The sequence below is a fragment of the Solanum tuberosum genome, unplaced genomic scaffold (genome assembly GCF_000226075.1).
Source record: "Solanum tuberosum cultivar DM 1-3 516 R44 unplaced genomic scaffold, SolTub_3.0 scf00011, whole genome shotgun sequence".
NCBI classification, from domain to species: Eukaryota; Viridiplantae; Streptophyta; class Magnoliopsida; order Solanales; family Solanaceae; genus Solanum; species Solanum tuberosum.
In genome coordinates, this window is record NW_006238938.1 from 2,098,740 (window position 1) to 2,115,342 (window position 16,603).

The 16,603-nt window shown below is 36.7% G+C and overlaps 1 protein-coding gene across 1 annotated transcript; it reads right to left on the reverse strand.

The window, feature by feature from the left end:
• Positions 1-15,759: 15,759 nt before the first annotated feature.
• LOC107062739 (uncharacterized) lies at positions 15,760-16,323 on the reverse strand. The gene is made up of 2 exons (XM_015313716.1): positions 16,320-16,323; positions 15,760-16,211 (listed from the first exon to the last, which is right to left on the reverse strand). The coding sequence occupies exons 1-2, from the start codon at positions 16,321-16,323 to the stop codon at positions 15,760-15,762; spliced, it is 456 nt and encodes a 151-aa protein (XP_015169202.1).
• Between the last annotated feature and the right edge of the window lie 280 nt (positions 16,324-16,603).

The following is a 16,603-nucleotide window of genomic DNA, read 5'->3' on the forward strand; positions in this document are numbered from 1 at the left end:
GTCTCTTAAGCTTGAACTTGAGTTTATATTGAACTTCAACATGATCTTGATCTTGAACTTGAACTTTATCTTTATCTTAATCTTGATCTTGATCTTGAACTTGAACTTTATCTTGATCTTGAACTAGAATTTTATCTTGATCTTGACTTCTAGTTGAATTCAAGGGTTTTGAGCTTGATCTTGAATTCGGTGGTCTTGATCTTGATCGTTCTTAAAACTTGAACGCTTAAATTCTTGAATTCTTGAACTTGTAGCTTGTAGAGAAATCTGCGGCCTTTGATCCACGAGCTTTCTCTAGCTTTTCGTTAGAATTATTGGTTCTATTTTCTAAATTACGAGGACCCCTATTTATAGTTTTAAAATAGAGGAGGTGTGATTAGAAGAGGACTCCCTTCGGCCAATCGATTTGAGTGACATGGCATATGGGCTTTATGGAGCGGGATTTAACTAAATTCATATTTATTGGATTTAAATAATTAACTCAATTATATTAATCCATAATATTTATTTGGACTAATATATTCATGAATTTAATATAATTTGAAACATTTTATAAATTTATATTTAATAAATTTTAAATGATTACAAATGTCCCTACTTCAAGTCTTGTCGAAGTGCACACTTGTTATGATTGAAGACAAGGTTTGAAATATCTAGTAAGTTTTATATATGACATGCCTCTTTCAACATTGCAGCTCAAAACTGCCGATTCCATTCCATCGAGTGAAATTTTTTGTTCTTTGGTCACAAATAAATGTAGTGAACAAAATGAAATATTCCCTCTATTATAAATTTGGTCAGCTGCATATGATTTATTACTTCGTGGGACTTACACATGAATTAATACTATGCCTTTTTCTAATCTATTCAAAATTGAACTTCCTAATCCTATCCAATTACGGAAGTTGGCTGCCAATAACCAATTATTCCTATGTATTTTCGAAGTCCACATCCAACCCAAATTCAAATAGCTTTAAATTGAATCCTAGGATAATAGAAATCATTGTCAGTTTAGGAGAAGGACTCCTCACTACAACACCTATAAATAGATGCTTCCTCCTTATTCTTTCAACATCAACATCAACATCAACAACTTTGGAGACCATCTTGCAGATTCTCTTCGTGTTCGACGTGCAAGCATCAAGTTACGTGTTTTCTTTTTTTTCTTTATTTTTGTGTGCTATTTTTTTTAGATCACATGGAGCAATATTTATGTTTTATGGAGGCTACACAATTGAGAGTTTAATTACAACACATGAATTTCATCTTGAGGTGTAAAGGCATGGATACGCATCTACACCCTAAGAAAGGTAATTTTATGATATTCTTAAGGTGAAAAGAGAATGGATATGCATCCCCGACCTAAGAAAGGTAATCTAGAGGTATTCTTAAGGACAAAAGAGGATGGATACGCATTTCCGCCCTATGAAAAGTGACTTTATGGTATTATTTAGGCGAAAGGAGGATGAATACGCATCCCCGCCCTAAAAAAGGTAACTTTATGGTATCCTTAAGGTGAAAAGACGATGGATACGCATCCCCACCTTAAGGAAAGGTAACTTCATGGTATTCTTAAGGCGTAAATAGAATGGATACGCATCCCCGCCCTAAGAAAGGTAATTTTATGGTATTCTTAAGGCAAAAAATTAAGGCGAAAAGAGGATGGATACGCATCCTAGCCCATAGAAAGGTAATTCTATGGTATTTTTAAGGCGAAAAGAGGATGGATACGCATCCCCTCCTTAAGAAAGGTAACTTTATGGTATCCTTAAGGTGAAAAAAGGATGAATACGCATCCCCGCCCCAAGAAAGGCAATTGTATGGTATCCTTAAGGTGAAAAGAGGATGGATACGTATCCCCACCTTAAGGAAATGTAACTTTATGGTATTCTTAAGGTGAAAAGAGGATGAATACGCATCCCCGCCCTAAGAAAGGTAACTTTATGGTATTCTTAAGGCGAAAAGAGGATGGATACATATCCTCGTCCTAAGAAAAGTAACTTTATGGTATTCTTAAGGAGAAAAGAGGATGGATACATATCCCCGCCCTAAGAAAGGTAACTTTATGGTATCCTTAAGGTGAAAAGAGGATGGATACGCATCCCCACCTTAAGGAAAGGTAACTTTATGGTATTCTTAAGGCGAAAAGAGGATGGATACGTATCCCCACCCTAAGAAAGGTAACTTCATGGTATTCTTAAGGCGAAAAGAGGATGGATACGCATCCCCGCCCTAAGAAAAGTAATTTATGGTATTTTTAAGGCGAAAAGAGGATGGATACGCATCCCCTCCTTAAGAAAGGTAACTTTATGGTATCCTTAAAGTGAAAGGAGGATGGATATGCATCCCCACCTTAAGGAAAGGTAACTTTATGGTATTCTCAAGGCGAAAAGAGGATGGATATGCATCCTCGCCCTAAGAAAGGTAATTTTATTGTATTCTTAAGGTGAAAAGATGATGGATACGCATCCCCACCTTAAGGAAGGTAATCCATGGGTAACCTTGTGGCATAAAGAGGATGGATACGTATCCCCACTTTAAGAATGACAAAGAGCTTTCCTGATGATGACCCTTTTTTTATTTTCTATTATATGCCCAAGTTTTGTCACTAACGACCTCTTCTAATTCCTTGTAGTTTGAAGAAATGATGATTTTCAGGCAATATAGCTCTCCCACTACCAAACTTAGGCATCTTGTAGTTGAGACAGGAGAAGAGGGAGAGCAAACCTGATTTTTGACTCATACTCCACTAGTCGGTCGATATGCAAGTCAGTGGCCTTTTTTGTAAAATCCATTCTATACGGTGAATTGGACTTCGGTGCACACCCATACTACTAATAATTTACTCAATGTATGGTCTCTTCAAGTGCCAGATCATCATCTTGCTAATATTGCAACTTCTCTTCCAAGTTTAGGTCGTTGCATAATTCAAGGCGAGATTCGATGGGGGAACACAATGACAATTGAGGGAGAGTATCGTCACATTCCAGGGTATTGGGAGTGGACTGAGAATATACTTGGTAGTAGCCAAGAGGTATTTGGTACGGCCCAAATTTATGATGTCATTTATGCATCTCTATTCACTTATGACCGTAATTCAGACATTTTACAAGCATTTTGTGATGCTTTGTGTCCAAAAACCAATACACTTCTTACATATGTCGGAAAATTATCTATTTATTTATGGGATTTACATACTCTTGGAGGCTTACCAATTTGGGATTCTCTTAATGAAGAAGTAGTGTCTGAGGCCAAGGAACTTGTGGGTTCCGTTGAAAAGAGGACAAAATACATTCCACGAACTTGTGAATATTTGTTTGCGGCATTTCATCATCTTCGGGGGGTTAATCAAGAAGTATCTTTTAGCAGGTGGATAAGTTTTTGGTGTAAGGAACCTTAGAGGTATGAAGCTACTCCACCGAGGGAGGAAAAGAAGTTTGCTCACCCCAAATCAACCCATAATCCTAGTGGGGACTTACTAGATATAACAAGATGGTCACATGACGAAGAAAGGATGTTTTCTGGACTTGGAGTGAGAGTTGACAAAAAAGATGAAACATATCTAGCAGCTTTCTTATCTTGTTAGTTGTGTGCTTTCGTCCTTCCTAATAAAGAAGGTGAGTTTGTTCGTCCACAAACTTTCAAGATAGCAAACATATGGCGAGTGGGAGGAAGATCAGTCTTGCGGTCCCGGTATTATCCAGCATCTACAATGGTTTAAATAAGATCCTGACTTTATCACAACTTAATCAAATTAGAGTCTGCTTCCCTATCCACTATGTTTATGGTTGGCTTGCTCATTATTTTTAAAACTCATTATGCATTTTCCAATGGACCATTTGTCCCCACTATGGTAGTATATTCTGGAGAGGGCGGTGCAAGGTATTTTGACAGCAGCGATGCGATAAAATGTATTCATGGTAGAGAGAATGTGGCTTGGACATCTACTATGTTGGACAAGACATACCCTTACTTTCATGTGGATAATAATCATGCACTAGAGTTGGAATCAAGCTATTTTATGAGTATTCGCTTTAACTATCTCCCTCTTCGATATAGAGATTCATTCATTATTGATCCATATAGCCCACATCGCTTCAGTCATCAATTTAGGTTCTACTAAAACGTCCCTGGTATCATGAAGAATGATATTCGTAGTGCCTCTTTGGACAAAGATCTTACGTTTTTGCGAATTTGAACTATGAGTTGATCTGGATCACGAGCAACTTTTCCTTCAATCACACCTAATGCGGGAAATTCCTTTAGATCTGACTATCAATCTTGGTGGAAGAAAACTCACGAGAAATTCCTTGATGAACATTTGCAGGCTTTAGTGGATGTTGCTAGGCCGATTCCCGTTGTACATTTAGAGGGTTCTGGGGAAGTGTGTAAGAACAAAGTCCTTAATACTGGTATGCCTTCTCCTTTGGGTGTTAAGGTACCCCGGAAACGTAAAATAAAGTCTCAATTACCTTCGGTAGCACCAAAAAGGAAAACACCCACTCAAGCCGCTTATGTTTCCAAGAGGTTGCTTAAAGGTAAGAGTGAAAGTAGTAGCAAGAAAGTCTTTTTTAGGAGATAAAGGGTATTAGACGACATTATCCCACCCGTGGTTGAATCATGTGACAATGCGAGCAGCACTTCAAGAACTATAACAGTCCCTCTCAATAAGGTATGGTTAAGACCTTTACACTATCGACTATATCTTAGCATTTTCTTTACTTGACTATTTATCCCTCTCCTTTTTTTATGTAGGGGAACAATATTGTGACACCACAATGAGAAAAGTCACAAGATAGTGGTGAGTCTATATCTTGTTCACATTTGATGAAACTACCTTTTGTGACTCAAGTGGAAAAGGGGCCACCTTATGTCTCTTGGGATGAGGTTAAAGATGACTTAGGGTATGAAGCACACAAGCATCCACCACCTGCTATGTCCGTATGTAATGGGAAGAAAGTCATCCTAGATGCTCAGAAAGATTTTATTTCTTCTCTTTGGAATGTTATTAGGGGCAAAATTTCAAGAAGTGACGTAGATTCTGCTTCTTCTCTTAGACATGAAATTCAAGTAATTATCAAAGAGATGGATTACAAGGACGTTGATGTTTCACCTTTGAAAAAGTTATTGAACTCTTTCTTTGATTTTTCCGCTTCATATGATCAAACATGATCAACCCTTCATGATATGGATGTGGAAAGCCCCAAAAAGAGTTGTTTGTAGCAGTGGGAGAACGTCTCACAAATGCTATGTTTGAGGAGCAAGATAAAGTTGAGGAGGTGTCCACTCTTCGTCAGTCACCGGATAATATGAAGAAGGAGATAAGAGCGTTGTGCAAAAGGGTGCAAGATTTGAAATTCCTTTTAACAGCTGTCGAGGATGAAGTTGAAGGAGCCAAGCTAGCAACCTTATTTTCAACCCAAGAATTTGATGCATGTTTTGATGCAGACTTGACAAATGATCTAAGACAAAAGAAAGAGCATCTAGAGGCTATGCATCAAGAACTGATCAATTACAAACTGTGCTTGGATTAGATTTTATTTATTTATTTGTTTATTCTTTGATTGCAAGTTTGAATAATACAAGCTCCATCCACATTCATGCCAATAAGAATAAAAATAATAGAAGTTCCTCATTTATTTAAGTTTCTACATTCAAATATGGATTACAAATGTTGCAGTTTTAATGCTTCAATTTGAAAGACTTTTGAAGGTTTCAACTTACTGGCTGGATTGATTTAAGAATCTGACTTGCAGGTTTGGAGATTTTGAAGATTTCAACTTGCATATTCGAAGGATTTGAAGACTTCAACTTGTATACTTGGAGGATTTGAAGACTTCAACTTGCATACTTGAAGGATTTGAAAACTTTAACTTGCATTGAATAATTTGAAGACTTCAATTTGTATACTTGGCTGAATTTAAAGAAACTTCAAGCATGATGTTGAAGAAATTCATATTTTATAAGGGTTTTCCCCCCTCTATTGACCCATCAATACTTCGTACAAGTCTAAAGTTTGATGAGACAAAAGATAAAATAAAATATGTATTGCTTTGACTTTCATGTGATAGATCAAGTGGAAACATGTGATTTTTTGGAACTCATGCAACTGAACTTAGAATATGATTCTAAGCGCCTACGTACCTCAGTGAAGAGGATCAAGTCACAACGTAGTTCTGGGGGAGTGAGTGATTTTTTTATTTTTTTTGTTGTTGTGCCGTACACAATTTATACTCTTGCAGGCCAGGAGTGACATGCAGTTTAGGCTCGTACCTTAAAGAGCATCATCTTACTTCAAGGGTAGTACCTCTTCAGGAATTTGGCATTAATAGGACCGATCCTTACGCCATCAGCATTGTAAGCACCGTTTGAATATGACTCTTGTACAACATATGGTCCATCCCACTTTGAGGTAAATTTGCCCGCAGATTTATGTCAAGTAATGATGGGTCTTCTTACTGCGAGGACTTGGTCTCTGACTTGAAAGCATCTCAAGCAAACCTTCTTGTTGAAAGCACGGGATAGACGAGCTTGATAACATTCAAGATTTTGTTGAGCTTCTATTCTCTTTTCATCAAGTGCTTCTAACTCTGCAAGACGTAGTCGAGCATTTTCCTCTTCACTAAGCCCTTCTTGAATAGCAAGTCTCAAGAAAGGTATTTGACGCTCAAGTGGCAAGACTGCTTCAACACCAAAAGCAAGTGAATATGGTGTCACTTGAGTTGGTGTGCGGTATGTTCTCCTATATACCCACAAAGCTTTTCCCATTCATTCTTGCCAATCTCGTTTGGACTTGGAGACAACTTTCTTGAGCAGGTTGCATAGAGTCTTATTGAATGCTTCAGCAAGACCATTGGTGGCAACATGATACATAGAATATTTACGCTGCTTGAAGCCAAAGAGATCACAAATCTTGTTCATTAACTTGTTATCAAATGGCTTGCCATTGTCCGTTATTATGTAGCGAGGGATGCCAAAGTGATAGATAGGATAAAATTTGCAACATTCCCTTTCTTCACTCTTTAAGAGCGACAACTTCAGCCCATTTTGAGAAGTAATTTGTTGCAACCAAGATGTACAAGTGTTCACCAGAAGATGTTGGTAGTGGTTGGGTGTAATACTTCGGGCGCCTGATGTATGAAATTTGCATGAAATTGGCAAGCAGTACACCTTCGAGCATAATTGTCACGACCCGAGCCTACACCCCGAACATGACACGGCGTACAAGACTCCGAAGAGCCCCATACAAGCCTCATAGCATTCATAACATAAGATAATATAATATGGTGCGGAAATTTAAAACTTTTTCCTTTACAATCGAAGTCTTTTATAAACATGAGCGGCAGTCTATACTTTGTCTCAAACCATCTAGAACCGTAAAACTAAAACTTTGGGACGCAGCCCATACAAAAGCTCTAAACATAATAATGAAATGTAAAGGACATGATGGTCAAGCCCTCGGATACTATGAGGACTCACCATAACTTCTCTTCTTGATCTACTATGAACCTATCCATGAGGATGGAAGCTGATATCACCAAACCCTAAACTTTGTAGAAAAATGTAGAAGAAATATGGGTTAGCACAAAAATGCACTAAGTATGATAGTCATGAAAAAACCATGCTAAAAAGGACATTTTAGTTGAAAACCATGCATTTGACAAGTTTGAGAATCATCATGTACTTTTAGTATAAAAACATAAGTCACAAGCATATTCATCATGTAAATCATTATAACATAATAAAACCATCACTTAGGCAACCCTAAGTTATACTTGTGCAATGTATGAATGGCATCCCATAATACCATTCATACTAAGTACCCCTTTGAGGCCACCATAGTCATGTTCACCATTCTTTGGTCCCATCTTTAGATAATACTCATAGACAAGAAACATTCACATTTAATAAGTCATATCAAGGAAAGCAACTCATATCAACAATCCAAGTTAAGCATTCATTATTACATTTAGCCTTTAAGTCAACATTCTCATTAGCATCATTATAGCACATTCATTTCATTAGATGTTATGACATTCGAGAAACACACCATAGCCACTCTCAAAGCCTATTTGTGCAATGCATGGATGGCATCACATACTACCACCCACACTTCATAGAACCTCTTGAGTAACCATAGCACATAACTCACATGATGGGAATAAGCCCTAACCGACATAGACCATGTGAAAAAACCATGGAATCCGGTGTCTATCCCACACCGTAAGGGGTTGGTCTACTTGCCTAAGGTAGAACCGGTAATTTAGCTTAGGTGGATCCACTAGCTATAACCTATGTGGGCACATAGTTATGGGATAAGGAAGGTATTAATAGAAACCCGGCCTAACATGGGGAGAGCTTCCACCTTACAATATCCACTTTGTGCTAAGCATTAAATTCCCATAGAGTAGTTCATTCTCTTTTAACATTATTACACATGAGAGGGATGCCATTGGCCTACCGACCCAAGGTACATTATTACACACATGAAAGGGTGCCATTAACCTACCGATTCAAGGTACATTATTTAAACACATGAAAGGGTGCCATAAGTCTATCGATTCAAGGTACATTATTAGGATAACTCATTGAATCCTCATGAAAGGGCTACCATTAGGTCTACCGATTCAAGGTTCATCATTATAGTAGTTCATAGACTCATCATGAAAGGGCTACCATTGGTCTACCGATTCAATACATAGCCTATAATACTTCATTAATCATTTATGAAAGGGATGACATTGGCCTACTGATTCAAGGTTCATTAAGTCAAGATACTTTTAGTTACATAAGAAGAGGATGTCCTAAGCCTACCAATTCAAGGTACATTATACATTGAGGAAACCTTCACAACATGTAATCATCATTCACAAGTGTATAATTGAGAATAGCCTTTCACTAACAACACAAATGCATTATAGTCATGATCACATTACTTTTAATATATGCACAAAGCATGTACATAAGCATCATGATTATACAAGAGGAGAGAATTCAATGTACATAAGCTGAGATTGGACAGCAACACAGGCGGTGACCGAAGAGGAGTCAATTCATATTAAAACAAGAGGAGATAATTCAATGTTAATCGCCATCTCCTTGGCACACGTGATGGATCATACTTTCTTGCCTTAGATCACTATCGAGGCTATGAGTTTTCATAGGGCAGATGATCCTTACCCGTGAAGGAAGGGCTCATAAAATTCAAAACTTGAGAAGTAAGGGAATATCGATGGCCTTTGTTGAATAGAGAGCGAACGTATGGCAAGTGACTTTGATCTCATGCTGGCCTTTACTTCGGCACCTACGCCCATGACACACGGACCGTAGGTGGGTCTACGCCCTGTCCTGTAGAGCCATGGATGAGTGGACTAGAACTTATTTTTGAGGGCCTGACCAACGACCCCTACCTACGGGGCGTGGGTCCACCTACTGGCCATAGGTGTCATCCGTAGGTGGCCCTCTTCTGGGCAGTTTTGGCAGATTTGGGGGTCTTGGGGGTTAGGCTTTAGGGTCCTCCTCAAGGACCCTTGGTTAATCCTTGGGGGGTCATACCTTGACATTTAACCCCTAAACCCCTCAACCTAAGTTCGGGAAACCATTTTACACTCCTAACCCCACATCAAACTCAAAAACTCTCACGTAAGGCTCTAGTTTCACCTACTAGTTTTTCTGAGTAGTAAAAATAATCTAAGAAATCCTTCACCATGGTTGGCCAATAATACCCCATCCTTTTTATGTGAAAGTGGAGTTTCGTTCCAAATTGATAAGATCCACATACTCCTGAGTGTGCTTCTTGTAGAGCTTGAATTGCTTCTTCCTTTCCCAAACATCGTAATAGTACACCCTCAAATAATCTTCTATATAATGTGTCCCTGTAGTAAAGGAAGTGAGGTGCACGATGACGAATGTCAGTCCTTCTCCTTGAATTTTCTGGAAGTATCCCATAACACATGTAGTCAATAATGGGTTGTCTCCAATCTTCCTTCGCGACTACAGGAACGGCGACGACATGATCAAGCTCATTTTCTATATATTCTTCCTCATTTGGCAGTGGTACTATCCATTTTTTGACAAATAGTCACTTGCATCTGATCAGGAAGGGTTAGCATTGAAGCTAGAGAAGCCAATGCATCAACTTTCTTGTTTTTCGTTTTACGCACATGTTGAAGGGTTACATCTCCAAGCCATCCTATCAAGTTTTGAGCATAATCATGATAAGGGCGCAATTCGAGCTTCTTCACTTCATAACTTCCTAAGAGTTGATTGATCACCAACTGAGAGTCACCAAAGACTTGTAAGTGTAATTGCTTCATGTCGACCGCCATTTCAAGTCCAAGTATCAACGCCTGGTATTCAGCAACATTATTGGAGCAACATTGCTTCAAAGTAAAGGAGAATGGTAGAATATCTTCTTGTGAAGTGATGAACACCACGCCAGCGCTAGCTCCACCAAGATGTGCAGCCCTATTAAAGTACATTTTCCAAGAAGGTTGAATTTCAATTGACATCGCATCTTCATCAAGAAGCTCATCAGTTAACTCCCAATCATCCGGTATCGGATTGTCTGCCAAGAAATCCGCTAATGCTTGTCCTTTCACAACTTTTTGAGGGATGTACACAATCTCAAACTGTTGGAATTGGAGGTACCACCTTACTAGTCGGCCACTAAGGACAAGTTTCAACATAACAAACTTGATGGGACTTTCTCTAGAAATTAGACGAACAATATGAGCTTGAAAATAATGCTTCATATTTTGAATTGAGAAGAATAGCGCCAAGCACAATTTTTTAATTGGCGAATAGTTCAGCTCATTTGGTGTCATCATTCTCAAGTAGTAAATAGAGTTTTCTTTGCCTTCACTATTCTCTTGAGCTAACAGGACTCCTACGGACCTTTCTTCTGCCGCAATGTAGAGTATCAATGGCTTTCCAAGTATAGAGGCTGCCAAAATTGGAGGTTTCGCTAGATATAATTTGATATTTTTAAAGGCATCGCTACATGTTTGGTCCCAATTAAAAGGAGCACATTTCTTCATGAGATGACCGAATGGTTGGCATCTTCTCGCTAGATTTGAGATGAACCTCCTCAAATAGGTTAACTTTCCTTGGAGACTTTTTAATTCATGAATATTTCGAGGCTCAGGCATCTTCGATATTGCATCAACTTTGGCTCGATCAATTTCAATTCCTCGTGTCTCACAATGAAGCCAAGGAACTTTCCAGAAGTAACTCCGAAGGCACATTTCAAAGGATTCATTCTTAGTTGATATCTTCGGAGCAACTCAAATATCATTCTTAAGTCTTTCAAATGATCACCTCTCTTTCTTGACTTTACCACTAAATCATCAACATAGAATTCAACATTCTTATGGAGCAATTCATCAAATATATTTTGCATAGCCCTTTGGTATGTGGCACCAGCATTCTTTAAACCAAATGGCATTAATTTGTAGCAATAAATACCCTTAGGTGTGCGAAATGAGGTGAGTTATTCATCTATTGGTGTCATGCGACTTTGATTATTTCCGGAGGAACCATCCATGAAAGACATTGCCTCTAACCAGTGGCGGCGTCATCATCAACTCCGAAATGGGAAGAGGGAACTCATCTTTAGGGCATGCATTATTGAGATCCCTGAAGTCAACACAAACTCGTATTTGGCCATTCTTCTTCCTCAGAGGAACAATACTTGAAATACATGTAGGATATTTGACTTCACGAATAAAGTCTTCCTTGATGAGTTTATTAACCTCATTTTCTATCAATGGAACAAGTCTGGCCTAAAATGTCTTTAAGCTTGCTTAACAAGACGAGAACCTTTTTGACTGCCAACTGATGCACTGCTACTTTAGGATTCAAGCCAGAAATTTATTTATAACTCCAAGTGAAGACATCCCTATATTCTTTGAGTATATTCATATAAGCGATTTCTTCATCAACTCTTAGAAAGGCACTCAAGTAAGTTGGCCTTGGGTCTTCATCAGTGCCAAGGTTAACTTCCTTTATGGGATCTATTGTGGTCTTCACTCCTTCTTCAAGTTCTGGTGGAGCATCTCCAACATCTTCCTCTTCTAGAGGATCATTGTCATTGACAAATATATGACAACACCAGACAATATCTTCCAATTCTTTATCAATCTTCGTTTGAGGCAAGGCATCGTGTTCATTCTAGGTTGTAACATAATATGAGGAGCCTACACTTTCTTCATCTTCCTCACGTTCTTGGTGTAAACCACAGTGTAAGTCTTTGCCTTTAGTTCCTCTTTACAAGAAACCACAAGTTCCACTCGTCGCCTCATTCTAGAAGGAATCAAACTTTTGAAATCCTTTTGGTTCATAGATGGAGCCAGTGTTGTCACTTTTGATAATTTCTTCGATGCTTGTTGTTGTTCTTCTTCAATGGACCTAATCTCTCGAACACAGAAGTTCTTGCAGTTGCAAGTTGATCAAAGACGGAAGGTTTTTTATTAGGAGCAGTGACATCATCTTCAACAGTTATATGATTATTGCTTGCTCTTCTTATGGAAATGCGAATTGGCGGCGGTTGGCCTTGCCTAGTTGTGTCTTCCGATGGGAGTTTCCTTAACATTGATGGCTCATTAGGGTTGTATCCAGCCTTCACAAATAACTTGTAAGCATTGGGATCAAAACCTTAATTGGTAAAAGATAGATTACGTATAAAGATAAAATATTAAAATATTTATGGTAATCCTTATTAGTGTCATGCACATACTAAATTTCAAGTATGAATATTTAAGAGAAAAATTATACTTAAATTGTGTCTATCATTTATGTTCATAACCTCAAGAGGAAAGACTATTGGTGACATTTTTTGTATTGATATATTTTTTAAAAATTTGTTGGTTATATTTATTTACAAAATTGAGTGAAGTAAATAATAATACTACTAAAGAAATGTAACTTTCTCCCCATATTTAAACTTTGAATGTATTTTGAAATGTTTCAATAATATCTGGTCATTTTGATCTCAAAATACAAGTAAATTTATGACAATCTGTATTAATCATTTTAAAGCACCCTATTTTATGTAAATTATAATTATTTTCTAAAAATCTTTAATTTAGTAATATTAATTTTATTTTGCAACATCGTATACTATATATACGATATACACGTGCAACAAATGTGTCGTGAAACTAACATATATATATATACCAACATGGGTTGTGATGCACTGGTGGGAGTGTTTCACCCTTAATCAGAGGTCTCGGGTTCGAGCCCTGGGTATGGAGAAAATCTTGTTGGGAGCGCCACCCCCGAATGGGCTCTGCAGTGCGCGATCCGAATTTAGTCGAAGCTCCAATGTGGGATCCGGACACCGGGCGAGAAACCAAAAAATATATATATTAGAAAAATACATTCAAACAACTAAATATTATTTGCAAAGTTATACCCAAACACAACTCTATTTTCAACTCTAATTTTAAACAATTTTTTTCGGTAAAAAAAAGAATTTAAAAGGGGAAAGCACTACCAAAAAAAGAAAGGGAAAGCACTTGAAGACAGAGAATGAAACAAACTCAGCTGAGCTCGAGAAAATGATCAAAATGATCCTTAATATATGGGGGTTGCTTTATTTTGGTCCTTAATATAATTTACATGATCAATATAGTCCTTAATGTATTATAAAAAGTGCTCAATTTGATTATTTACCCTAAAAGTAACAAATTCATCAAAAAGTTCTGTTAAGTATAACACTAGTACTACACTAAAAAAATAAATCCAAACACTTTTTCCTTCCCCTTCAATTTCTACGTTTTCCATCAAAATCTCTGGTTCAAAGAGCTTGTGCTGCTTCTTCTTCTTCTTTTTCCGATTCCGCCATCATAAGGAACTTTCCTCTTCTCTATGAATAGAAATTGTCAAAAAGAAAATATTTTTCTCTTCTAAGTTTATCCTTTAAGTTCTAATTTTCAAAGCTTTTCCAATTCAAAAGTGATAAATGAACTCTAATAAAAGCAATATTTGAAGTCTTTTATTATCATTGTTAAGAAAAATCGATAATATTTAAAGTTAAATACAAAAGCTCTAATCAAATCCCCTATTTGAAATTGATCCACGATCAATATTTGTGATTCCAAAATTCATAAAAAAATTGAGTGAAGCTGAAAGTATATTGGAAGTATTTGAAAATGGACAAAAGCTATACCCAAATTGTGAAATCTAAAAACCAAATGTTACCTTAATTTGGGGTTGATTCTTTGCCACAAATCACTTTTTTGATAAATATTTTTGGGAATGTCAAAGACAGTAGAAATGTTTTTTCACTGCTATATACAATGAAATTTGAAAGAGATGAAGAAGGAGAAAATTGGGCAAGCTTTTCAGCTATGGCTTAGAAGGGGAACGAGAAAGTTTTTGAATTTATTTTTTAGTGGGACCCAAGGTTAAACTTAACAGAAAATTTTGATGAATTGTTACTTTTAGGGCAAAAGATCAAATTGAGTATTTTTTTATAATACACTAAGGGGCCATTTGGTTGCTGGTTAGAGTTATGCAGGTATTAGTAATGCAGGTATTAGTTATGCAGGTATTAGTAATGCAGGTATTAGTTATGCATGTATTAGTTATGCAGGTATTAGTTATGCAGAGTTTAATTATGCAGAGTTTAGTTATGCAGAGTTTAATAATTTTTTTGGATGTTGGTTTGTTATATTAAAAATTAATAAACATTATATACTTGTTAAAAATAAATTATTTGTTATTGTTATATCTTAGACCTTTCTTACCATTGTATTTTTATTTATTTTTTGCGTTTTGCTTAGGCAAATTTTTGGACAGAAACTTAAATGCCACATTTTTCAACTTCCTCATATAGTTGAACCGATGTATATATATGATACGTGTTAACACGGGACCAATATTGTAATAGTTGAAACTTATTGATATGCTAGTACATATAATTATGTGTACATATAACAAAAATAGATACATATAAGTTAACATCTGAGCAACACCGCGTATTAATGCTAGATATTATATTTGGAGCCTTTACTTCAATAATCTATAATATAGAAATGAGGAAGTTTGTTTTTTTCTATTGGATAAAGGATATCATATTTACAAAAGTCTTCGCAAGAACTAGTGGAAGCTCCAAGAGAGCTTACTTCAAGCAAAGCCATTAATATGCACATTGGTAGTTATGACTTACTTCCAATGGCAAGAACCATTGATAGAGGATGCTTACTTCCAACAGAACAATCTATTGTTGGACACTATCCTCAACAATTATCGACATTGTCCTCACCCATAGACAATATCCCCAATAATTTGAATGTCTACTTAATTTTCAAAATAATAATGGAGTACATTAAATCTAAATTTCAGTTTCGTCATACTAAATAATTCATTCAGTTACAATTTTCACATACTGCCATACCCTAAAATTGAGAGTCCATTTTCAAGCAACAAAATAGTGACAAAATAAATTTTATAAGATGAAGAATACAACAAATCTAACATAAACCATTGAGACAAACTTGAAATTCTAGTACCGTGGCCTCACGGAATCAAACTAGACCCACCTTCATTAAACGTGAAAGAAACTTACATAATTCATTGTTAAATTATATAAACTGGCACATAAAACATAGGCAAAATAAAACTTAACTAGGCCATGGTTATACCTTACAAAGTAGCTACACCAAAAACCATTCAAAGGTTTAAAGTTATAAAGATTGATTTCCCAAAAACAAAAGTGCATAAGCACACCAAAAGTGACCACATAGTTTAAAATTATAAAGATTGATTTCCCAATCTTTCATTCCACATAGATTGAGCTAGTTCATCCCTCCAAGTGGTCCACTCATCAGATGCTTCAATTGTATTAATATTGTCATGTTCATGTTGATTCTCCATGTGGAATTCCATTTCCACATCTAATGGGTCAGCTTCCATCTCTCTTCGAATGAAATTGTGAATCAAACAACATGCACTAATAATTCTATTGTGAACCTTAACCGAGTACCACGAAGGACTTCTAAGAATTTCCCAACGTCCTTTTAATAGTCCAAATGCTCTTTCAATAACATTACGCGCCCTAGCATGCTTCATATTAAAGAGCTCTTCTCGACATTGAGGTGACGGATTGTCACCTTGCCAATCCTTTAACCAATATCTATATCCTCGGTAGGGAGACAAAAAACCATTTCCATTTGTATATCCTCCATCGCACAAATAGTAATTGCCTAAAAATGTAAACAATAATATAATTACTTTAAATATTATTTTATTTTGATGCAGTAGAAATAGACAAGATCTGCCTATTATTTAGCATACCCTAAGGTACTTTCAACCCATTTCTTCGTACAACAGCATCTCGCAATACGCGACCATCAGCGGCTGATCCCTCCCAACAAGGTAATACATAAATGAATTTGAGATTTCTATCACAAACCCCCAAGGCATTAGTTACTATATCTCCTTTTCGTGTTCTGTATCTTGGCTTATATATTGCTCCAACTCTAATGGAAATGTAAGTACCATCCAATGCACCAAGACAACCCTATAAGATAAATTCAACTCTAAATACTAAAGGACTATTAAAGTAAAATACTTTCACCATAATATTTCAAGTTTG